The sequence below is a fragment of the Hypoxylon fragiforme genome (assembly GCF_022984875.1).
Source record: "Hypoxylon fragiforme strain CBS 206.31 chromosome Unknown GGS25scaffold_1, whole genome shotgun sequence".
In the NCBI taxonomy this organism is placed as follows: domain Eukaryota; kingdom Fungi; phylum Ascomycota; class Sordariomycetes; order Xylariales; family Hypoxylaceae; genus Hypoxylon; species Hypoxylon fragiforme.
The window spans coordinates 4,041,946-4,067,456 of record NW_026054756.1 but is presented as its reverse complement, the minus strand read 5'-3'; the positions used below and the strand labels follow the sequence as shown (position 1 = coordinate 4,067,456).

At 48.8% G+C, this 25,511-nt stretch overlaps 3 protein-coding genes across 3 annotated transcripts; 1 reads left to right on the top strand and 2 right to left on the bottom strand.

The window, feature by feature from the left end:
* Positions 1–755: 755 nt before the first annotated feature.
* On the top strand, positions 756–3,301 carry GGS25DRAFT_517513 (uncharacterized protein; the record flags this gene model as incomplete). The annotated part of the gene is made up of 5 exons (XM_049263401.1): positions 756–810; positions 878–1,164; positions 1,223–1,732; positions 1,822–3,075; positions 3,200–3,301. The coding sequence occupies 5 exons, from the start codon at positions 756–758 to the stop codon at positions 3,299–3,301; spliced, it is 2,208 nt and encodes a 735-aa protein (XP_049122003.1).
* A 1,027-nt stretch (positions 3,302–4,328) lies between these two features.
* Positions 4,329–6,811, bottom strand: GGS25DRAFT_472640 (uncharacterized protein). The gene has a single exon (XM_049259472.1). It carries the CDS (start codon positions 6,201–6,203, stop codon positions 4,623–4,625), a length of 1,581 nt encoding a protein of 526 aa, XP_049122002.1. The 5' UTR covers positions 6,204–6,811; the 3' UTR covers positions 4,329–4,622.
* Positions 6,812–8,761: 1,950 nt separating this feature from the next.
* GGS25DRAFT_472638 (uncharacterized protein) lies at positions 8,762–23,989 on the bottom strand (the record flags this gene model as incomplete). The annotated part of the gene is made up of 1 exon (XM_049259471.1): positions 8,762–23,989. A coding segment is annotated over exon 1 (14,683 nt), but the record flags the coding sequence as incomplete, so codon positions are not given.
* Positions 23,990–25,511: the final 1,522 nt, after the last annotated feature.

Genomic DNA, 25,511 nt, shown 5'->3' with positions numbered 1-25,511 from the left:
ATATAATAGAGCAAGCTCACCACACCTCAACTAAGATTAATTGACTAATTCACGTGCTTATAGTGATCGCAAAGGAAGTTACCTTCGTATACCGCGTACCTTGAGCCAAGAACAAATAAATAAATTGGACGTTGGTGCCCAATTAGCGAATACTACTGGATACCACCCTCCCCGGAATCTGGGTACGATCTGACATGAAAACCGGGGGGACTAGATGGGCCTATGAGATCAGGGCGATCCACAACGGCGTTGGCGCATATACTCAACAACCGACACATCCTCGCCTCCGGCCGTTCTTCAGGCAAAACATAACTACCGGACCATTACCATGGAACCGATAGACCACGTGGCCGGCTTGGATCCGGATGCTCACTCACGGACCTCTTGGCAGGCCAAGCCTATTCGTCGGCGCAATCGCATGATAAATAGGTGAGATATGTTTTTTTGCCGCTAGTTGATGAGGAGGGAGAGAAGGGAGAGAGAAGAAAACAGTTTTAAAGAAGACGAAGAGAATTAGCTACGTATCCATGTCTATCTATGTCTTATTATATCTTCCCTCCCTTCTTATTCATATCCCTTCGGACGATAACCAAAATATGAATGCTAACTCCCGAGCACGGAGCATCCCAGGAACAAAACTATGATCCCCTGGATGTATGTAGGCCTAGGCTTGGACCTGGACCTAGACCTAGACCTATGTACTAGGAAATCAAAGTTTTGTCTCTTGCGCTCCGCTCGTTATAAAGCTGCCTAGAATGCCGAAGAAGAAAGTTAAAATGCTCCAAGACAAGCCCGTCGTGTACGAACTGCGTCAAGACCAACCGGGATTGTTTATACATAGGCCCCCGGTTAGACGAAGCTAGTCAAATACGTCTAGCTGAGATCAAGGAGAAACAAGGGACGCTTGAGCGAGAACTCGAACGAGACGTTGCGAAATCCACGACAACCAAAAGTGCACTACAACAGCGCATTCTAGCAGACGATATTGGAGGTGATTATGACGAGGACCACGACTTGGAGGCCACGCCACTCGCGGCGTTAGACGTAACATACGAGGACGATGCCGATGAGGCGAGTGATATGATCGATCTAGGGATCCAAATTGGCAAAATGCGCATCACGGAAAGAATAGGCGGCCTCTCGCGGCCTAGGATATCTGAAGAGGTAGGTAAGAGCTGTGCATGTTAAGTTAGGAGTTGTCCTCTCACAAGCTGCACTCTAGATATCAGCCGGCCTCTCGGCCTCACAACCACCACAACTCGGAGGACAGAAACCCACCATCGAAGATATGCCCGACTTTCTAAAGCCAGGTGATCAATATTTAGTACCTAACAGCGGTTTCTTTTTCGGCCAGATAGGAGAGCCACCGTCTATTCTCCAATTCTTGCCATACAAGGCTGCCGCAGATCAGTTGATGAACCAGTACTTCATTTCTGTACACCCGATAGCTCCGTGCGCCCACCGTCCCACGCTGGAGGCTACTTACGCTTCATTTTGGGAAGAAATTAACGCAGGATTCGAGCCCCGGCCTTCGATGCAGGCACTCATCTTTGGGGCTATGTTTAGCGGAGCTATCAGTATGGATGAGGCTGTCGTGCCACCTGAGCTCGGCGGATTTTCTAAAGCAAACTGGGTCGCCAGTCTCAAGATGGGTACTGAGAGTGCTTTGAGTAAAGCAAACTTGCTGAGGACTACTAAAGTGGAAACGATGCAGGCTTTCATTATGTATATGGTGGGTTTAGTTCACTTACTTTTCACCTGTCTTACCTTGGAAAGTGGAATAGGGGAATAGTATAGACTGTGGTGCTAACTCTACGGAAGATTCCCCTATGCAGGGCAGAAGTATCCAGAGCTCATTCGGTGCTCGTTGCGGCGGCGTTCCGAATGGCAGAGTGTATGGGGTTGCATCGTGATGGAGAGGCATACGGGCTTTCACCATTAGAGACTCATGTTCGCCGCCTAATCTGGCACCAGCTATGCTTCCTCGATATCCGGACATGTGAAGCACAGGGGCCCAAACCAATCATCAGACGAGATGATTATGACACCAAGTTACCCATAAATTGTAACGAGGAGGACCTTACACATGCGGTGACACCACCCGAGCCGGCAGACGTTTGGACCACCAACACCCTTGCTTTGATCCGATTCGAGATTAATGAGATGATGCGCATCATATGGATCGATAGGCGGAGACTCGAGACCCGCCGGACCACACTAACAGCTGTGCTCGCCAAGATCGAGAACTTCCGCCGGCGAATGTGTGAAAAGTACGACCACCTCTTGGACGTTGCACAGCCCAAGCAAAGGTATGCCAAAAGCGTCATGTATCTACTTACATGCCGTTTACACGTGATGATCCTTCACCCTTACCACTCCAATGCTGCCAACCCCATGCCTCCCCGGCTAAACCAGATTCTTATCGCGTCTGGTATCATGATCGTCGAGCATGCCATCTTGCTCGAGACAAACCCTAGTTTTCGGGAGTGGGCGTGGTACTTGGGTGCCTACTTCCAGTATCAGATCGCTCTACTCTTGGCAACTGAAGTCTACTTTCGACCACAGTCTCGCGAAGCGGATCGAATATGGTCATGCCTGGACTACGCCTTCACCATAGACCCGAGGCTTCCACCTGAAACCAAGGCTTTACAAATCCTCTCTGAGATACAAGGTAAGACGGCGATATACATGCAAATGCGCAAGATGCGTGGGCCCACGAGTCTTGCCCGGGCCATTCCCGGACAGAACGTAGTGGCGGGAACGGCAATGCACTCGCAGGATGTGCAGCATAACCAATTGCAGCAACCCGCTTCGGGGATACCACCAGAGATCCCCAAGATAGAACCGGGATACACACCTCCAATGCCGGCTGGGCGCCCAGTGCCACAACAGCCGCAAATGGTGTTCGCCGGTGTCGCTGACGGGCAGGCATTATGGAGTCTGCCACCTAACCACACGAGCCCCGAAAGCGATGGGTCGAGTATAGACCAAGGACATCAGATCCCGGCACCCAGAATGGTGGGAGGGGCCACCAGTAGTGTACCTCAGGGCAGTATCATGGATACTATCGATTGGGTCCGTCTCAAGAGCCTTTCATTACTACTCAACTCACTCACTCACTCCTTTCCCATTACAGTACAATGCTTGAAAATATGGTAAGAATAGGAAATACATACTAATCAGGTACATATTACTTCAGGATACGATTAATGCTCTATTCCCTAATGACCCTCACACGGGCGGACTGAGTATGCATGGATTTCATGATCCTAATTTTGGCGTCGCGAACTGGAGTAATTGAAAACTCCCCCCAAAAGAAACCAAAAAAAGAGAAGAAACAAGAAAAAAAAAGGGGGGGGGGGGGGGGGGGGGGGTTCTTTCTTTTCTTGTCATTGAAAGGCAGGGGGTTTGGAGGGCGGGAGGGAGGGAGGGAGGGAAGCTTTAATCTTGTCTTTTCTTATATGTTTAGAGCGACAAACGGCATGAAGCAATTCGGTGATGAGAGGATTTGGGTGTAAATGTGTGTGTGCAGGTGTGTGTTTTAAGGCGTCCGACGACACCCATAACTAAACTAATGAGACATGCGAAACACAAAGAAGAAGATACCTTGACGTACCTACCTTAGGTACATATCATATAGAAATCTAGCGTTCGCTTGTTTTTATGATGAAGTATCTTGATATTTCATTGATCGATTTACTACCTAGTACCTACGTGCTCGGCAACTTATTCATTTCATACTATTCATTCACATAGACACATAGACACACAGCCAGGCAGGCAGACAGACATATGATATTTGAGTACCAGTTCATTTATTCATTCATTCATTCATACCTAGGCTAGATAAACCTATGTAGTATATGTAGTATGTGGTATGTAGTATGTAGATACCCAGGTAAATAAATAGATATGCAAACATCATCAAAAGATATCTTGATTTCGTTATAAAAGTACAATGATAAATAAAGAGATATCAAATCAAATCTTCTTCGTTTTAATTCTTCCACGAAGAAGAACAATGAATAGTTAAATAGAATGAGATTTTTTTTTTAAAAAAGAAAAAGGAAATTCGTAGGTCATGACTTCATTTCATTTATCGATCAATCCCCCCCCCCCCCAAAAATTCAGAATCAGTTTCATCCCTTTCTTTAAATAAAACACACCTTTCTCAACTTTTTAAATCCAGGATGTGAGAGAGATGGGAGAGATGCAAAAAAAGGCAAAAAGCAAAAAAACTCTTGGTGTGGAGATGGGATATTAGAGGCAGAAAAAACCACCATACACCAACACGCCTTAGATCCAACCGTCATGACCAAAACATATAAAAAAAAAAAAAAAAAAAAAAAAAGCAAAACAGGAAAGCGGAGTAAACGCCGGCCAGGTATCGTATCGTGATCGTATCGTACCAACACCCCGTATGTGTCTCTCTTTTTGTGTGTGTGACATATCTTCATATGTGGCCGTCCGTTTCCCTCCTCCATTAAATGCATTCGTTACTTATCGGCCCGGTCATATGCTTATCCCCATATGCACCCTTTCATTATTCCTCTTCGTAACCTAGGTATGCAATCCCATTATTAAATTCTGTGCCCCTTTCCGTGTATAGAGGCGCCGCCTTTCTAAATGCCGCCTTCCATGTATTCTGCCTCATATGGGGGGGTCGGGATGGGAAGAGGAGCGTCCTGCATCTGCAGGCTGACGACGCTCGGGGCCTGACCCGAAACTGATGGTGTAGCGCCCCTAGATAGTGGTACGCCACCTGCGTCGGAAGACGGTGTTACTATACGTGCCGTGGGCTGTCGCGGTGGCTTTGCGACAAGTACTTGTGCGGGGCAGACAACAATCTCTTCTTCGCCGACACCATTATCATCGCCCTTCTTGACCACGAGTGGGAAGAGCACGGTGCGGACAATGGTGTTTTGGGCCTCGTATTCGTCGTTGGAGATGGACCCGCCGGATCGCTCGTTCATCATGGCTGCATTGAAAACGACGGTGCGTGCCAGGTCGCCGCTGGCGTCGTACTCGGGCTGCAACGGTGGCAGCATTGTATACTCGGCTCGTTGCGTGCGCATCTCAATCGACAAGTCAACCGCCTCACGCATGACGCGGCGGAGCTGCGATTGGATTTGCGCTTCCAGGTTGGAGGGAGGTGGGAGAATTAGGCATAGCGTCTGAAAGATGGCCTGCACGACCGCTTCCGTGTCCTGGTTTCGTTGGTCGCCAAAGGCTGGCCTCTTGGACAGTAGCGTCAGTGTCACCGCACGCCACTGGCGGACTGCCTGCTGCGGCCCGACTTCCAATAGAAGCTTTTCCAGAGACTTGAGCTTCTGGCGTTGTTCTCGGTCCATGCCGAAGAGGTAACGGGTGAAGACGAACTCCCAGATCATGTTCATGGTCATGGACATGAAGATGTCCCGTCGCTTCACCCTGTCCCTCAGGTAATCATCAACATCAGATCCATCTAGAACGCAGTTATCTAATCGGTCGATGATCTTCTCGTCATTGATTTCGTTTGTTAAGCGACAGGCCCGCATGTCGGAAAATTTGGAGAAGCGAAGGACCCATTGCTGCACGTGCGAACACAATTGTTGGCAACGATGATCAAAGTAATCCTCGTCTCGAAGGCGGAGGAATTCGACATCGGGAGGCTTCGTAGCGAGAATCTGTTGTTGCATCTGTCTGACTTGCTCCTTGGTAGCCTCGAGCTGGGCACGAAGCTCTTGAATCTCCGCGTCTTTTTGATGTAGTGTTTTGGTGTATTGATTTCTAGCAGAACGATGCTCGTCAAGTTCTTTGGCAGCAGAACTGTGTTGAGATTCCAAGTGACCATACTTTTCACTATGCTGGAGCGCAAGGACGTTATTGGCGCTGTGGAGACCTTCGTTGACCTCGGTCAATCGGGTAACTTCTTTGCGGAGCCACTCAAGCGAGGCCTTTAGACTTTCGATTTCGGCGTCCCGCTCCGTCACAGCGGATATGGTTTGATGGTTCAGATCTAGTTCGACATGGGCTTTTGCATCGGCAAGCGCGCGATTCTCGGCCATCAATTGTTCTACTTTGGATTCGAGCTCTAATACCTGCATACTTTGCCGACGACGCATGCTCTGTGGTCTCGTTGGGGACCGCGGGGAGCCAATGCGGCCTTCGCCGTAGCCATCCTGCAAGTGTGGATGATTAGCATATAGAATACTGGTTGTCATTATTATTGATTTGATATGATCGGGATGTTTTATTCAATCAATCAATCAAGTCAATCAATCAATCAATCACTTCATCAATGATGAATGGTCAAAAAAAACAACAACAACAATAAGGTGAATCACACATAAAAAAAAAAAAAAAAAGTGGAAGGACTTTGGAAAAAAAGAAAGAGAAAATAATATACTCACATATACATCGGTCATGTCCTTGGCTCGGACACGGCCTTCATTTGCTATGGGGGTGTTGCTCTGCTGGTGGGGATTTTGATTTTCCTTCTTCTTTTCCTTGTCGGTGCTATTGGTACTGGTATGGGTATTGGTATGGGTATCGGTATGGGTATCGGTATGGGTTGTGGAAGTGGAGAGGTTGGAAATGTTGGGGTTCGAGATGTTGGAACTGAGAGATCGCAGGTCACCGCCCATTCGCTTACCCATGCGCCTAAGAGAAAGTGGTGGGGTATTATTGCCTGACCGACTAATAAATGCCCCTGGTCCTTGAGACCTTAACTGGATTGGCTCTGGTGTCCTGTACCGCGAGATCCCTGTGTTCGACGCTGAGCGATGTACCTGATGCTTCTCTTTTTCTGACTCTGGAATTGTTGTCGTGTTATTCACATTGTCCGATACACTTCTTTGCGTTTGTGCTTGTGCTTGTGCTTGTACTCTTCCTTTTCCTTCTTCTTTTTCATCAACTTCCTTTTCCACTTTTCCATTGCTCCGAATTAGTGAAATTGGTGTGCCCAACTTAGGTGCATCATTCGCCAGTCCAACTTTTTTGCTGCGTCTCTCGTTGGCCTGAGAAGATTCTGTCACATCTTCCTCTTTCTTCGCTGCTGTGCTCTCCTGCCAATCCCGCAGATGCACACCGCTATCGCGCTGGCCTAGGTCACCCACAACGCTACGCCTCATTGGATGTGGTGAATCCCCCACGAACCCACTATCTCGGTCTGCTTCCTTAGCAAATAAAGTCTTTCTCTTTCCATCTTCCTCTTGACTTTGCTGCTCATTTAAATCTTCGTGCGTCTCTTCTCTAACCGGAGGTAAAACACGAGGGGAAGCACGCCCGGCGCTCAACAGGTCTAGCACTGACGGCCGAGGAGGTGGTGATTGTAACGATTTGCTGTCAGCCTTGCTTTCTTCGACTGACCCCCCCGACTCATTAAAATGCTCTGATGTGTCCAGCTTGTCTAGCCTTTCCATGATATCGGAACCTGACACTTCTCTCGACATGAGATTGTCACCACTGGCCGTGCCTGGCCTGGGTAGGTCTTGCTGTGATTGTCTTCCTACTATCGGACTCTCTACCTCGGCAGCCTCTACCACGCTTTTTTGAGATGATAAAGGTAGAAGCTGTATTGGCTGATTGGCTAGGGGCACTGCCTTCATCGTATCGGGGGATGGCGCCTTAACTTGTTCGTCTACCTCCGCCGATTTTTTAGGGGAATGAAGATGGGATTCCATATACGTTGCTGCGATCTCACGGGCGGACGGAGATGCATCCTGGAGAGGGCTTGACTGTTTGACATCGTCTGTTTGAGCTGGTAAAGTTTCGCCTTCTAAATGTCCATTATCATGATGGTCAGACTGTGACTCGGCATACGATGTTGTAGTATCTCCAGACGGCTGGCCTGGCTCGAGGCTGCTGGATTCGGGAGCAAGGCCCTCTCCTTTGTAGTCATCAGTAGAATGTCCTTCAAAATACGAGGCAGCAATCTCTCGCCGCGGCGTAATCATTGGCAGTAGACCTGAAGTATCCATCCATCTGGTGTTCCTGTCATCTTCAACGGCGGTGTTCCTATCACCTGCCAAACTTGGCTGAGATTCTAAATATGAAGCAGCAATCTCACGGGCTGGAGTGATATTAGCGCTGTCCTCCGCCTGCGTGACCCTGTAGTTTGTCGATGGTAGTAATCCGGACGTTTCGTGATGCGAGCTCGGGATGATTTGAGGGGGGAGGTCGGCTAGAGCCGAATTGGGCCTCGGAATCATTGTGTCATCAGTGGACTGTCGAATCCTAGCCTTCTTGCCTGGTTGCGGTGATTGATCGAAGGGACGGTCATGTTCCACATGGCTACTCAATTGGGCTGGCGACAGATCAACGTTGATCGCGGGTGTCATAGCAGTCGGGGGAGTTCGGGGACGAGAGATTGGTACCGACAACGCAACGTCTTCTGATATGTCTCGTGGCCCATCGATAGGGGCTTTATTGGAACGAGTGGGACGCTCTTCAGGGAGTAAGGCTAGCTCTATGTCCTGTAAAACTGCTACGCTCTCTTTAGTAGGGTGACTGATATTAATATCCTTAGCATTTTGATCTTCATCTTTTAAAATGGAGAGGGCTTCATCTTTCAGGATTTCCTTTGCTTTAGAGCTATGCCCTTCGACTTCTGAGACCTCTTCCAGAGTCGGCTGTCTAGGGATATTCTCTTCTGTCACTGTCTCCGAAGGAGCGTTTAGGGGTACATCTTCCATGGACTCCATAGGAGTAGAAGCGCCCGACGCTTTGCGGCGTTTTTTGTCTTCACTGGGGTTTCTCGTCGGGGATTCTAGCCACTCACCCTCGTTCCCTATAGTCCCTTCCATATCCTGAGTCGCATGCTCCGTTGCGATAGTCTCACTCATGCTACCACTTGGGTCCACTTTTTGATTTGTCGGCGTTTGTATTCCTGAAGATGATTCTAATTCGATTTGAGCACTTGACCCTTTCTTTTTCTTGTTCTTTTTCTTGTTCTTGCGGCTGACAGGGGAAGAAGGCTCGGATTCTAGCTCCTTTGCTAGCGATGAGTCGGCATTAGTTTGTTGATCGGCTAGGGGCTGTTCTTTTAGCTCGGTGCTGCTCATCTCGGGTGTCTTACTAGACTCCGAGGTATCGTTTGGCGCCACCGCTAACGCCTCCTCTACTACGTCAGGCTCTTTTCCAGTTACTATACTATCGCGCTTCTTAATGCTTGTAGATTCTAGAGATGGCGAGTCGATATTCAAGGCCTCAGTCTCTGGGCCTTGGCTGCTAAGAGCTTTGCCATCCTCTTCGTTCTTCGCAAGGTCGTTCATAAGTTCCGACGATTCCTCTGCTGACCCTTGTGGAGTCTCGATAACGTCCCCAACAACCGCCTCTGAGGGGATATCCTTCATCACATTTTCTGCTGGAGGGGAGAAGTTTGCATCTTGGGCAGAGTTAGTTGACGGTACCTGCTCTTGAGTAATAGACTCGCTAGCTCCTCCTTTACCCTCATCGATAGTCTCGGAAATATCATCTTGATCATGAGGAGAAGATGATTTTTCTGCTAGTGACAGCTGTAGGCTCTCTTCTGGAAGGTCCGTTGGTATAGTTTCTGTTATGGAAGTAATTCCCACCTCAGAAACAGGATCAACTGGCTTTGCGTGTTGTCCTGCGTGGCTTGACATACCGTTACCAGTATTTGCTGCGTCCTCAATTTTCAAGTCACGTTCAGGCTCAGGCTCAGGCTCAGGCTCAGTAACTGAGGTAGACAACTTTTTCGCTCGTCGCCTCTCCTTCTTGGACATCTTGGTAGGAGTAAGCTCCTGGAGGTCTTGTTCTGGGGCCCTTTCCTCTTCATCCGCGACCACTGGCTCCTCAACCTTGGGCTGACTTTCAAAGCGCTCCGCCAACTCTTCAGCCGGAGCGTCTCTAGGTAGTGGAAGCTGCACCTGGGGTTCTGACGATGTAATGTCACCTGGTGTAAGTTCATGACTGATTTGGCTTACACGCTCTTTTTGGGATTCCGGGCTTGCAGGGATCTCAGGCGGAATATCCTCTGTACTCGCGACGTCTACAACGGTTGCTGGCGTGTCATCAACAGTAGGCTGGACGTCGGGCTGTTGGGGTTCTTGAGGTTCTTTCGGTAGCATTAGTTGTTCGGGACGTGTTGACGAAGGCACGTTCTCAATGTTATACTCTGTTTCGAGTTGGCCAACTTGTTCGACTGTGACTGCCCCGGGGACACCATCATCTATGTTCTGAATGTCTTTCAAGCTTGTTGTCGGGTCCTCCATGTCAGGTACAGCCTCAGATGGGTTCAAAGTCTCATTCCCCGAAGATTGTTCTGCTGACACTACTTGTGTTTGTGACCCTGCAGCTGGCTGTGCGATATCAGGGGTGTGGTCAACCTTGGCTTGGTTAGCCTTCTTCTTTTTCTTCTTGTCCTTCTTAGACTTCCTCACTGGAGAGGGCCCAGGTTCGCCGGCAGCGGTAGAGGGATTATCTACCATTTGATCGGGGGTTTCCGGCTGTGCAGCCTCCTGAGGTATAGGAACTTCCTCAAAATGACTGAACTCTTCCACTTGCGTAGATCCCTCTGTTCTTGAAGGCTCTTGTGGCTCAGAATCTTCAGGCTGCACGGGCTCTTCAACCTTAGATAGTTCTGCCTTCAGAGCCTCTGCTGGTTGGATCTTTTCCTCTAATTTTGAAGGCTCTTCGATTTGTGCAGGCTCTCCAACACTTACAGGATCAAGTGGTTCGAAGGGTTCTTCTGGCTTCGCTTGCTCTTCTAGAAGGCTTTGTTCGTTCAACTTCGCGGGTTCCTGTGCCTGTACAAGTTCATCTGTCCTCGAGGACTCCTCTGTTGGTGGTACAGTCTCTAGTTTTTCCGGTTCTTTCAGCTGAAGGGGCTCATATTGTCGCTCGCCGGAGACAACGGCTTGAATAGAGTTACTGGCCTTCTCGCTAGAATCACTAGATTCCTGTCCCCGGGGAGATGTGAAAAGGGGGCTTTTCTCAACTTGCTCATCGTGCTGTAGATTGATGGGCTCTTGTTGAGCGTCACCTTCACCGCTAGGGGTGTTCGCAATGGATGCAGATACAGCGACGTTTGTAAGAGTATCAGTTGGTTGCATCTCTGATACACTTTCCTCGGCAAGAGTGGCAATATCCTGTGCGTTTACGAAAAGTACTTCGTCACTGTTTGTAGATTTGTGTGGCATCTCAGATGAGCCAGTCAAAGTACCATCTTTGGTAAGCATTACTTTCGTACTTATGGGAAGTGCGTCAGGGGCGTTGATTTCGGTGCGCAATTCTGCTGGCTGAAGCGTGATACCTGGTTCTGACTGAATTGGCACTTCGGGCTCTGGACCAGGCTCTTGAATGCTTGCTCGTTTCTTCTTCTTGTTTTTCTTACTCTTTTTAGGTGAAACGGGTTCTTTAACATCTGCACTTTTTGAGCTTTCAGCTGATAAGATTCCATTTCCAGCAGAGTCGCTGGATGTAGTCGCGGTATCCACTCGACTTTGTTCCTCGGTCTTGGCCACACTAGGAGATCCAGCATCATTGAGGTCATTATTGCTATGACACTGCTGATGAGTAGGAGTTTCCGGCTGATCCATGGCGCTAGTGATGTCCAGAGGTACCTGATTAGCTTTGAGCTGAGTATCACTATCATCCTGTGTCCTGCTCAGTTCAGTCTTTTCACCCTCTTCCCGGGCGACGTCGGTGGACTCCCCATTACTTAGCACTTCTACAGGAGTTGAGTTGTCTACGCTGGTCTGTTCAAAAGTGCTAGGTGCAACTTGACTTTCTTCAGTTTGCTGCTCGGGGTCCTGCTGTGTCTGATCAGACTGAAGGCTTGACTGCGTATCATGAGCTTCCTCGTTCCCTTCGGTGGAGACCTTGACAGAATCTTGAGATTCTGCCTCCTCAACTTTCGCTGGCAAACCAGATAGATTCTCAGGAGATCCGGCGAGGTCTAGCGGTGACTCTGTTGAGCCTTCTGTATCAACAGTGGGCTGGGTCTCAGCATTTGGGCCAAGTGGCTCTTCTCCGATTGGAGGACTTGCACTTCTAATTAGTTCCTTCGGTTTGTCAAGAATTGTGAAATCATCTTCTCGGGTTATGGAAGAAGAGTCCTCAGCAGAAGTTGTTGCTTCGTGGACAGACTGTTGTTGCTCATCAACAGATTCGGATATTTCAGGGACTGGTGAGGAGATTACGTTGTCTAGGGCGTCGTTGGCCACAGATGTCTCAGTAATCGGCTCTTGCTCAAGTATCGTGCTATCAGTAAGATTGCCGGCTTGTAGAACTTCCCTCTGGTCATGTGACTTGGCCATATCCGCACTTAGAACAGCTTCGGATATAGTCTCTACTGCCGGTACATCGTTGCCTGTGAATTCAGTCGGACTAGCTCGTTCTTGCTCAGTACTTTGCAGTTGAACAGCCGCGCCCATAAGATCAGATACTTGCGATTCAGGATCTTGTTCTGTTGTGACCGGGGCATCGGATGCCACTATCGCTGCCTCGCTTATTTCACTGACAGGTAAGCTAGCTTCGTCTGGCAATGTCTTCCCAGTAGAGGGTTGTTGCGTCTCAATTTCCTGCGTCGGTGATGACTCCGAAGGACCAGCATCTTGTAGTTGATTGCTTTCACGAGCAGACAATTGTGGTTGCTCGATTGCAGGAATCTCTGTCTGGATGACTTCTGCTGGTGGAGGAAAGGGTGGCTCAGAGTCTTGTAAATGACTGCTTTCCTTGTCCTTTACCTCGCCCTTTTTACTCGTCCCAGCTTCGGTATCATGCGGGTGGGCTCCCAGCTCAGAGGTCATTGGGTCATATACCGCAGCCTGCTCAGGATCTATCTGATCTTGTGAGACGGTTGAGGGAAGCTTGTCCTGGTCTGATGGGGACTCCTTGATGCTCAGTTCTTGAGCAGATGCTGTGGCTTCAGTGGCAGAGTCAAGTATGTTTTGCCCCTTGCTTTTACGCTTCTTTTTCTTACTCTTCTTTGAAGGCGTTGGGGGTTCTTCTAGAGCAATAGGGGCGGGCTCTTGAATCACAAGACTAGGCTCAACTTGCGGCTCATTCAGGTTGAGCTGTTCTGCAGAATCTCTCGATTGGCCATCCGCGGCACTGGTAGGCGCAGCTAATATTGACTCGTCAACTTGCGATGGCGCCATGGCATTACCCTCTGTTTGGTTTTGATCACCCGTTTTAGCCATTGGTTTGGATACTTCTGTTGTCTCATTTTCTGTGGGCAGAACATCTTCAACTGCTGATTCATCAAAAGCAATGGGCTCCTGCTTGATAGCAGTCTCTGTGGAATCCTGGTCAATGGCGCCTGGCTGTTCAGGCTGCAACACCCTATTTGAATATTGTTCTGCATTGTTAGATTCTTGCAGTGGCAATCTCTCTGTTTGTAAACCGAGGTTGGTTTTATTGACGCGAGTATCTGCAGAGTCCGTTGTGCTCTCTGGGTCAATTGATGTATATGGCACTGTATTGACAACAACATCCTTAGACTCCTGTTTGGGTTCCTCGTCGACGAGAATGTGTAGTTGATCATGAGTCTCGACATGTTGAATGTGCCGATCTAACGAGTATGTTGATTGGTCCTGAGAGAGCTCCCAATCAGATCTTAATGGACCATCATGACCAGTTGGCTCCGGATTCGACAAAAAGTCATGTGGGGGTGCTATCTCAGCCGATTCTGTCCAGTCGGGTTTGAAGACTTCGTCAGATGCAGGAAATCCAATAGTCGGCTCTACCGGGGCCTCCATTGGGTTGTTCTCAGATTGCTTTGGCCCGGTAGGCTCAACATCCTGACGGTCCTTCTGCTCCTCATCCTTTTTAGATTCTCTGGTGTCTATTGGAGGGATAGATTTAGATACGCCGTTTTCTTCCTGTGCGAGTTCTTCGGAAACAGAAGTTGGCTCAATTGAAACCTTTGGATTAGTGATAGGAGATGTTACAATTTTCTCAGTCTCATCATGTGAATAATCCTGAGCATTTTTGTCCTTCCTTAATTCCTCTGATGCAAACAATAAGTCATCTGTCTTTACTTGTAATTGATCTACTTCCTTGTCGTTACCAATAGTTGTAGTAGTGTTACTTGTGGAATCAGTAATACGGTCCGTTGGGTTTGTTGCTGTATCACCTGTTGTTTCTTGAGGAGTCAGGCCGATGGTAGGCTCACTTTGTACAAGCTCAGGATCCTTTCGCTCATCCACCTTGACCTTGTCTAGGCTAGAATCGATGTCCGTCTCTATAGTTGTAAGCTGCTGCACTGGTTCTGAAGACTCAGGTTCATGTGCTGCCAATGACAGTGCATCAACAGCCTGCTGGGTTTTCTCGCTCTTTTCGAAACTTGTGTTAGAGCGATCAACCTCAGATTGAATATTTTCAGTTACGTCAATGTGCTCTGATACTAGTTCACGCACAGGCTCCACATTGGGCTGTGGTTCTATTGATTTCGACGGGTCGCCGGTGACTGGCTCGATCGACTCCTGGGTGGGCTTTTCTGGAATGCCACCAATGACCGGGGGTTCATTAATATTGGCTTCCGAGGGTGCCGTTTGGGAAACAACTTGTTCAATGATCGCAGACCCTATCGGAGCTTCCACAGCTTCCGAAATGTCTTGGCGCTTCTCATTATTATTTTTCGCTTCCTTACTGGTAGGCTCTTGGAACTCCAACATTTCCTGTGACTTTGGAGCAATAGATTCGCTGGAAATATCGGAAATACTGGATGGCTGGACGTCTTCCTCTGGGGCATGTACAACTACAGTCTCTTCCACCGCCTCGATTTGTTCAGCTGATCGGTCTTGCAAGTCTTCCATTGTGCTGGTGCCGGAAAGTGGAGCATCAGGTGGAGTGTGTGATGCAAGGTGCGGCTGTTCTTTGCTGTCTTCACCGCCAAGTAAGTTGGGCTGCATCGATGATTCATCCACGTGTGTATGTTCCAATGAACTTAAGTCGCTTGATTCCCGCTTGACAGGGCTCAATATACTAGTGTCTACCAAAGTGGGCTGCTCATCGTGTTGTTGTTCCTGTTTGGCGTTTAGATCCGCTTGCGACGTATTTATTTCTGTAGAATCCTCCAAGTTTACCGTTTCCCCAGATATCTGTCTTTCTCCCACGATTGGTTCCAATGCCAGATATGACGGCTCATCCCGTCCATGATCAGATGAGGGGCCGGAATGAATTCCACTAGGACCTTCGATCTTCAGATCAGACAACAACGGTTCAAGCTCTCCGCTAGGAGAGGCAGCTTCTTGAGCTGTTACCCAGTCACCATACACACTTTCGCTAGGTTCCAAAGGCTCTGCTGAGAGTATTTCCCCATTTATCGCTTTATCGTCGATTGGTAGATTTAAATGTAAATCAATCTCATTGTGAATAACCGATGTTTCTACTGGGCCTTCTGGGAGACTATCAAGCCCTTGGCTATCAAGCTGCATCACTGTTTCTGCTTCTTGCACTTCTGAAAGAGATGGCGCTTCTTCATGAAGAGGTTGATTATCTTTTTCCTGCGTAGTAACTTGCTCACTACATGTCTCAGATTCATGTTCAGACACCAATGCTGGCGTCTTCTGGCCCTTCTTCTTCTTCTTCTTAGACTTCTTAGGCGTAGCTGGGGTTTCTTCAGGCATCATTGATTGAGTTACACTCAAGTCCTTTGGAATGAAATCTTCCGGTTCGTCTTGACTAGATGCTTGAAACTTGGCGAGCGCTGCCTCAGTTTCTATGTCGCTCCCCTGTGTCAACTGTCTAGTTGGTATCGCTGGTGCCTCTGAAACAATGGCCTCTGTCTGCTCTATATCTGATAATGCTTTCTGTTTACCCTTCTGTCTCTCTTTTTCGTTCCCCGAGACACTCGCAGAGTTGTCCAGGACCGTTGTTAGTGTCGGTTGATCAAGTTTCTCGTTCTCGGTAAAGTCAGAGGCCAGTTCTTGGTCAACAACCGGCTCTGCCTCAATTGATCCCATTTCTTTGTCAGTAACAGGTAGTTCTGTATCAGGCGTTTTTAACTTCGATTCGACAGCAGATATCAACGGATCGATATGAGTTTCTCGTGGTTCGAAAGGCGGCTCTGTTTCAGTAGCAGAAACATCGATAGTAGTTGAATCATGCTCGGTAGCTGGCGTGTCCTGGGCTTTTAAACCTTCTGTCAAAGGCTCTGTCTCAATAGTTGTAGCAATGGGGTTGCTGAAGCTTGATTTTGGCGCAGAAATAGGGGACTCCGATCTGAAGCTTGCAGATTTTGGTTCAAGATTAGAGATTTCTGGTTCGGCAGTAGAAACACGTGAGTTAAAAGCAGTCTCGGCACCAGTAATGGAGATGTCTTTTCCACCAGTGAGCTTTGGCTCATTATGAAGCTCTTGCTTAATTGTAGGGACATCCTGTTGGGCTACACGAGACTCTTCTGCAAGGGTTGGCTCATGTTTGATATCAGCAGGTTTTGGCACAGAAACCTCTTCTCTTTCGATGGCAAAAGGCTCTTGCAGAGTTAGGGTGCTGTCAGCTGTAGCACTTTCTCCGAATGGTCGAATGTGGGCTTCATCTGAGCTGTCTATCCCAGTATCTGCTATAACAGATTGATTGTCTGGGATATCTTCCACAACTTGAGACTTGCGGTTTTTTCTCTTTTTCTTGCTCTTCCTCGAACTTGTACCAATGCTCTGCTGGACGTTTAACGGTTCAGGCATAGGCTCAGATGCAACAGTATTTGTTTCTGGTGTTTCCTTCAAAAACGATTTCTCGCTCATGAACGAGGTAGATGGTCTAGATGATGGCTCTTCGACAAGTGTGCTGCCGTCAATGTCCTGCTCCGAGCCCCGCCGCATGCTATTCTTACGGCTCATGTCCACTATAGACTCTTCCGTTCGCTTAATAGTGAGAGGATTCTCAGCAGTTCCATTTCGAGACCTAAAGTTTGCAATGAGACTTGGTAAGAAGCTCGTCAAAGTTCGAGGGGGTTCGTGGTGTACTAGATGGGCCTCGACGTCTGTTGGAACTTGCGGCAGGTCTTCAACTTCGTCTAAACCTTTCCCTGATGTTTTGCTAGCATCGTGAAACCACTTTGAAGAACCAGGGTTGTTAGGGCCACTATCCTCAATGCTACCCTCAGGAACGTTTATAGGATCTGTCCACCGAGGAATTTCACTTTTAGGGGAGACGTCTGAGGGGAAGGTTTCCTTGCTTAGGGTTGCAGGAGGCTCTACAGCTTCAATCTTGTGGCTTGAATAATGAGTAGCCTCCTCCACCGGTACATGAGAGTTTATATTCTCCTGGCCGGATACGAGAGTTGGCGAAACTGCGTCACTAGGTTCCTCAGTTGAAAGTGAAAGTGAACGAAGATCCAGGCTTGGAATACTAGGCCTTGATACTACCGACTCGGCTGCAGTCGTATTATCCTCAACATACTCCAGGGCTGGCTGTTCGGGGAGAGATTCTAGTTGGGAATGGTCCCCTATAGGGCTCCGATGATGTATAACCTCATCAAAAGATCGAACGGGCGAGCCATTATCCAGGGATTGAGCAGTTATCTCAGTTGCGTGAACGAGTTCTGATACTTCACCAGACTCACTTTCTTTTTCTTGTATTGGCCTAGGAAATAAATCCTCATGCAATAAGGAGCTCGGGTGACGGGATTCTGTGGGAGAAAGGCTCGGAAGTCGCGAGTAGTCTATACGTGCCTCAGTTTTAGGCGACATATCTTGCAGCCGCTCGTTAGAAAGCTCTCTTTCGGGTGACGTTGTTGAGTCAATTGATCCCCGCGCTAACCTTTGGAGAAGGAGAAGAGGTTTGAATTCCCGAGAACCTTCCCACCGAGAGCCTTCCCAGGAGATTGGACGAGAACGAGTTCTAAGTTCGCTTCCGAAGTCCATGCTTCCGGTAATTGGTGACACGGTCGAAGGTGACCTGGCATGGCTTGAAGATGAAGGTGTGCGTTTGTGTCCTAGCCGGAACTGAATGGGTACTGCACTTTGACTAGGTGTCTTTGGTCTTGTGGGAGTGTCGAGGGTACTGCGACGGCGTGAATGAGGAGGCATCTCGCGTAAAGCTCGATCATGATCAGGTGTTTCAGGACGGCTATCCGGCAGAGGCGGCAGGTTGTCACCAAGCTCGGGAACAGGGGACCCAGGGCGGCTTGGAGGTAAGGGTAAAAGGTCGCCATACTTGGGATCGATGGCTGGTCGAATTTCCCTTGGGACAATCTCGGGGTCAATAATATCTTGTGGTTGTGATGATTGTCTCTCGGGAGTGAAGGGGACAGTTTGGGCTTCCTCTTCCGAAGGAACATTGGTGGCATTTGACCGGGACTCCTGGGATGTAGGAGCGACAGGAATGCCCGTCGAGCCGACACCCGCGCCAATCTGAGTGCCGGCATTATCTAAAAAAGAATTCTTCTTGTCTTCTTCCAGTTTGCGCGGGCGTTCTCTTTCCTCTACTATGCCAATCGAATATTTGAACCGGTCAAAAAAACTTGAGTTCCCGCTACCCCTTTTGTCCTTTTCTGACTTGGAACCCTTTCGACCTAGTCGATCACTGCTACCAGCAGTAGATGGTACTGTAGCTGGTACTGTAGCTGGTACTATAGATGGTACTATATCGCCGACGTTATCCACAGCTTTGCTTTTAGGTGACGGATGTTCCTCTTGCTGATTAGGACCTGACAACACAGAGCCAACATCACGATTTAGATCTTCCAGACGCCCTTTTGCTCTATCGGGGGGGTCGCTTTCGTCAGGAATATCACCCTCCTCGGGGAAATCGCCAGGGGTACTCCAGCGCTTCTTTTCTTTATTCTTCATCCGAGGGCTATCAGGCCGTGATGGCGAATCAAGATAGAATTCCTGTTTCATTTTTTTGGAGCTGGTCTCTGGACTTTCGCGTGGAGCTGTAGGCTGAGCTACAGGGGTTGAAGGAGTCTCCTTATGAGTGGTTGAGTCTAATTGAGAGCTCCTTTTCGGCTTTGTTGGCACACTGTCGTTCTCATCCAGGGGAGCTGCGGTTTCGCTCCGCAAGTTGCTAGAGGGCTCGCCTACTTCTTGGGAGCTGTCAATGATATCCCTAGCAGGAGAATCTATACGCTGAAAGTGGTAACCCTCTGAGTCTCGTTTAGACTTCCTCCTTAATATCTTGGGTATATCCCGATCATGGGTGCTAGGAATAGCTGTGGAGGCAAATTCATCATCAATAGAGCTGCGCTTAATCTTTCTATTCTTCGTTAGCACGTCTTGTTCGCCGCCGAGATCAATAGCTCTCCGAGCTAGCTCTAAAGATGCCTCCGAAGCTGGGGTAAAGTCGAATGTTCCAGTAGCACGTCTCGACCTTTTACCGCGACTCATTGGTGTGCCGCGTTCTTCTTCAGACGCAGGGATACCGTCAGTATTGATTATCCCAAAAGAACTTTCCTTTGAAAGTTCTGATATAGGGGCAGGCCGAGGAGATCTGTACGATTCGGCATCGGATCGAGACCGTCGGCTTCTTCTCTCAGAAGTGGAGAATGTATCGGGCTCAACAGTTTGCCTAGACCCTTCTCGTGAAAATGAGTTGTATGTGTTCGGTCCACGCTCAGACATCCTCCTCTCGGGGAAACCCCATCTATCTTCTGCCCATGCCGGTTTGGTATCTTCCGTGCCGTGTGAAGTGTCGGCTGGAAATATGGTGTCAGAGCCCTCCGCAATACTTGGCTGTTTTGAGTCTCCTTGAACAACGATGGCCTTCTTAGATTTCTTCTTTTTCTTCTTTGCATCTTCCCCTTCGTCAGCAGTACCGGCTCCCATGAACTCCGCTTCCAAATCTTGCTCTTTTTGGGACATGTCGTCGACATCTATGTCACCTCCCAGTATTTGGGTTCTCGCGGCCTTGTCACGTCTCTTTCTCTCCTTTTTATTGGCTTGGCTCGAGGGTACATCCCAATTCCCTTCCCCGATAGACCGACGAGATTCTACAAATTTATTGTCGTCGGCGATTACCTCAGGCTTCTTTACATCGTCCCGTTCAATGACTGTTTCTTGCTTACGACGTTCCTTGCCATTAAATTTGGAGAGATGGTCAGATTTGTCAGCCGAAATGTGCTTCTCATCGGAGGGCGTCTCAGGAACTTCGCCTATAACGAAGCCATGCTCTTGGCTATTTCTTGAGACCGTAGGCTCTACAATGCCCAAGTCCGTCACTGATTCTACGAATGGCGATTGGTACACGCCTGAATCAGTCGTACCAGGAGGCGAGTCTCGCCTGTGGAAGCTCGCGTCGTTGATGATGATATTAGGGTCAAAGCCACTTCCTTCAAGCGCAGCGGCTATATTCGCTGTAAAAACCGGGTCCTCTGAGAAAGTGCCTGGCATCTGAGTACTTCTCGGGCTTGGTGGTTTAGGGCCCGGGACGGGCGGGCTGTCATACATGCTGTCGAATTGATATGTAGGTCTGCTATTCATTGACTTATCCGAGTCCCTTGAGCCTGGCCTGCTCCTTTTCGCTTCAGTATCTATGTTGGAATCTGGGCCGCTAGAGGATGTTGGCCATTTGCTAGCACTGGCACCGCCTACGGTAGTAGAGTCTGGGATGCTGGAGGATGGTGAACCATTGTCAGCACTACTAACAGCTGCCGTGATCATTCCCCAGGGACTCTTCTTCCCAGACCGTGACTTTGGTGTCTTGGCAGGCGTCACAACCCTAGGTCCTGAGTATAGGTCATCCTCTCTCTCTGGGCTCTCAACCACATAGTGTTTTGTCTGGTTTTCGCCCCAACTGACGGCTTTGGGAGGCGGGGGCGGGGGCGGAGGCGGAGGCGCTGTGACCTTTTCATCCCGAGATTCGGTAACTATATCAGGCGTCCGTTTGGAAACAATAATATCCGCCGTATCAGCAGACTCCAAAGGGAATTCTTCTGGAGGTCGTTGCTGTTCTGGTATGGGTGTGGGGACGGGTGTAGGCCGCACAAGGTTGAGCATTGGACGCTCACGCTCAGCAGAAGGATCCCTGGCTCTGAATGCTTGTCCGTCAAAAAGGCTTTTACTATCCATAGTTCTAAAACGGGAAAGTTCACTGGGATTCTCCAGGACATTGTCGATGCGAACATCGGCATCAGGTCCGTCGTAGGGGCTCTTCTTTTTTGGGTGATCAATCTCAGGTGGCGACACAATCTCAACAATGGCCGGCTTCTTATCCTGCTTCCATTTCTCAACAACAGAGCGCTCAGCGTCGCTACGAGATCGACTCTCTTCTTCCTTTAGTTTGCGCGCAAGTTCCGCCTCCCGGTAATAGCGGTTGGCGTCTTCTATAATAGCGTCTCTTCCGCCAGGTGGGGTGTCGCTCCGCCGCGATCTGTTCCTAGAGCTCGCATCGCTTCCTTGACTACGACTACGTCCACGTTGATCCTCAGCTATAACCGCCGCCGCAGCCGCAGCAAACGCAACCCCACTTATAGGCGCCGTTGCGTGTTCGCTAACTTGGTATATGTCGCGTGCATTACGGAGTTCACGCTCATAGGAATCTCTTCGGCTAATTCTTTCGGGGGGGTGCACATCATATTCGGACGGCTCAAACCGGGAGAAGTCGGGCTCTCGGTCTACGGTGATCACGTTCGGTGTCAATGGTCGTTTCGGTGTCGTACTGAGGGGGGTATGGAAGGCATCATCAGTTACTTGAAACTGAAAAGGGTCGATCGAGTCATGTCCCGGGGTGTATTCTGGATCTTCAGGACGATTATTTCCATGGTCCGTACTTCGATCGTCTTTTCGGTCATCTCCGCGTTCGCCACGCCCCTGGTCATAATCATAATTATTGCCAAGGTTTCTATCACGATGCTTCTCCTTTTCAGTTTCACGTTCAATTTCAGAGACGACTTTTTCCCAGCGAAGTCGTTTTTCAAAGTCTTCAGCGTGCTCAGTCCGTTGGCCCCGAGGTCGTTCGGGGCGATTGTCATTAACTTTACGAGGCGACTCATGGGGTGCTTCGGCTTCGCGGGGTGCCTTGCGGGGTACTTCGCGGGGTAGCTCACGGGGTGCTTCTCGGGGTGTTTCGCGGGATACTTCGCGGGGTAAGTCAAAGGGTACATCACGGGGTACCTCACGGAGTGCTTCTCGACGTGCCTCGCGGGGTGCTTCACGAGGTGCTTCGCGGGGTGGCTCGCGGGGTTCTTCACGGAGTGCTTCCCGGCTTTTGCGTTTTGCATCCCTCTTGTCCGAGCGCTTGGACTGAGTCTTACGATCACGTCGGTCCTCTTGCTTGTCGCGATCTTCCCTACGACCAGAGCCCAGTGCTGCGCCAATAGCAGCTCCAGCCACACTAGCAATGATATTACCCGTGATGCCTGTTTTGGGCGATGCGCGTCCCGAGTATTTGGAATCTCTTTCCACTGAATCAAGCACTTTCGTGGCCACCGGTGCTATCGGCTTCGGTTGCTGTAGGGGCACCGGCGCCGGTCGAGATAAGATCGTTTGCTCCCGTACATCAGGTACGACAGGATCCCGAGCAGCCTCAAAACGGCGCGGATCTGACGTAGGAACTGGATATACCTGTTGTAGAGAATGATTTTCAGATACGTTTTCACTAGGAAGAACTGAAGATTCAAATTGTCGAGAGTCACTAAGTGTAGATCGATCGACGTTCTCAAATCCACACGGAGTCTCAACATAACCACGAAGCGAATTTACAGGTCCGAAGAGATTTGGATCTACAACCGAACGTTTTCGGTGGAGAGGCGGGTCGTAATTTGACGCTCGGACGGGACGAGGAGAAAGTGTACTCTGAGGATGGAAGTCTCTAGCAACAGTGCTTTGTAGGCTAAGCCCTGAGCCATATGCAAGCCCAGAGTCGAATTCAGAGCTCGACGACTCATCATCCGAGGCAGATTCCCATTCCGAATCATCTGGAGAGGAATCGCGACGGACTTTGGAGCTCCCAATCCCTCTATTCGAGTTCCCGCTAGGCGTTCGGCGGAACTGAGTCAGGGCCGAGGCGGCACCAAGTAATCCAGATGGCCGGGATCTCCCAGCAGCTTTGAGGTCCTCGGCATTCTGCTGCCTAGCAATTTCTGCGAACTTTCTTCCCAACTCAAGTATTTCTTCATCTGTCTGACGTCGCGCTCGTGGAGGCCTCCCAGTGCTACCCGGAGGACTGAATTCTCGGCTTCTACGCCGGTCCACGTACCCCTTCCCGTATGCAAGATCCGAATTTACGGACGACGAAGACGAATTCCCAAATCGAAGGATGCGGCTACGCCTCTTCTTTACGCGGTGTTGTTTCTTCCGCGAGAAAAACGCGCCTAGTCCGAATCTCGTAGAGGGTTGAGATATGTTTACTAAGGAGGATGAGGTAGAGGATGAGGAAGACAGAGGTGAGAGCGCACGCGATTGCTGCTCTATAGACTCGACTCTTTCTTCGAAATGTGGGATAGGAGCCGAAATCTGTTGGTTTTGAAGCTGTTCTCGAGAATCACGCCGTTCCTTGCGCCGGCGGCGAGTCGACTCGGGACTCCGCCGGCGATGACGATCTCGAGTCATCATCTTGAAAGGTTAGACTCAGTACGTATAGTCGAGTCCATCCAGAAGTACTCTTTGTTTAGTAAATCCTGGGGAGAGAGTATATTATAAAAATTAAGGTTGTATACCGTCGCAACGGTTCGAAAGTCGGGTATAACGTTGTTTTTGTTTAGATCCAAAAGATGCAAATTGGTCCCCCCAACTTTCAACTCTCAGGTGTGTGGAGACTTCAAATGTTATTTTTATTAAAACAAACGACTAGAGGGTCAAGCTGCCGGGTGCTACTGCGACTATGTAGGTGCTTGTTTCGCTTGTGTCGCTCGTTCGCTCGCTCCCTCCTTGGACTGGCTGGCTATGCTCCACATATGGAGCGGCTACGCTTCAGAACTTAAATGTTATATGTATGCTGAAATTGATACCTACTATTTACTAGGCAGGCAGGTGCAATACTATGTAGCTTGAGAAGTAGCTTGAGAAAGCTGGAAAAGCAAGTACGCTGGTACGTTTGGACTAGATGAATGGGTGGCTGGGCTGATCTTGCCGCTTCTTTTTCCTTTTCCTGTCGCAATGGTCGCAGGTAATTTAAAAAGTTGGCAAGAGTGCTTCAGCTCTGCTTGCTCAAGCGGGGATTCGGCGATAAAATTTATCACGTGTGTTACATGGGAAATACTGTCTTGCTACTGGCTGTCCTTGATCCAGTTGTCATCCTTTATTATCAAATCGATCTTTGGGGGGGGTTAATATGGACTGCCACGTCAATGTGCTGCGTACATAGTAGGTAGGTACCTACTGGGTATACAACTAGCCACCTGGGCACTGGTGGGCAGTCTTATCTTCAATGTTCCCACACCCTAAAAGCACTTCACAACATCCTACAGCATAGCCTAATCGCTAACTCCCGCTACTAGCAGTTGACTTGACTTCCTACCCGTGTAGTACCCGACTTGCTGTCGTGTGTCTCGAGAGAATTCGTCTGTCCAAATCAACCCGTACCAAATCAACCAGACCAAGACAGATGCTGGATTGGTGACACGCAGACCTCGGCCACGACACTAGGTTGAATGATTTTACTTTTCAGTCGGTGTGTTTCCATTCGGATTGTAAACGAGAGACTTGAGTAACAATACACATGTCTCGGAGGCCTAAATATCTTCGTCGTGGATGGATGTTAAGTAAAGCCGTGGCAAGTGGCGACATTGCAACACTCATACCTACCAACTTGCCAACTTGCCAACTTACCAACTTACCAACTGACCAACCTACCTACATATGTGCCGACGCATGCACTGATACGCTGCTAGGTAAAATCACACAAGAGGCCTCTGAGCTGCGCTTTTCAATTCGAGATTAGTGTTCATGTTCAGTCATACCTGAAGACCATTATGCCAGCCTACGATGGTGAGAGGAATAGTCTTAGCTTGATCTTCTTTTCCCTATAGGGGGACATAATGGCCACTAACTGCATTAGCGTTATGTAATTCGAGAATCACGAACGCTTATATTCAGATCACGAGCACAGGTAAGAAGCAGCTAATACGAGTAATAGTGATGATAGCCAGCTTAGAAGGCCTTTAGTTGCATAACACCACTCAAGATGTTGTTGAAGTATTACCGTATTACCATCAATACCTAGGCATGGGATAAGCTATGTATGTACATGTAGGTATATACTCGCTTACCATGTACTTACATTCCTTGGTACATACATAGTTTCATTTGCCATCCCATGTACCAACATAGATAGGACAAATGATTGAAGAAAGTTGGAGGTAAAGTGACTACTACTTTTTATTTATTTATTTATTTATTAAATACCTACATACTGTGTGCCTATATCAAGAGCTAATTGAGCCTCTTCGGACAATGTTTAGTTTAAGAAGATGAATGTAGATCAATTCGTCAGATCTCAACTTGAATGTTTAAAGTTTCCATTGAGCTGCCCTAGGGTAGGGTACTTAGTGCAGTAGGTAAATCTGGAATTGCTTTGGAGTCTGGACCCTGAGAGCATGCACATGTGAATCCAAACAGAGTTTTAAGGCAGTTTTGGACTCCCCTGGTATTCCTATTATTTACTAGGTTAGGTGCTATCCA

Excerpts from the sequence above, each read along its gene's own strand:
- GGS25DRAFT_472640 (XM_049259472.1), bottom strand. The coding sequence starts at position 6,203 with ATGACAACCAGTATTCTATATGCTAATCATCCACACTTGCAGGATGGC.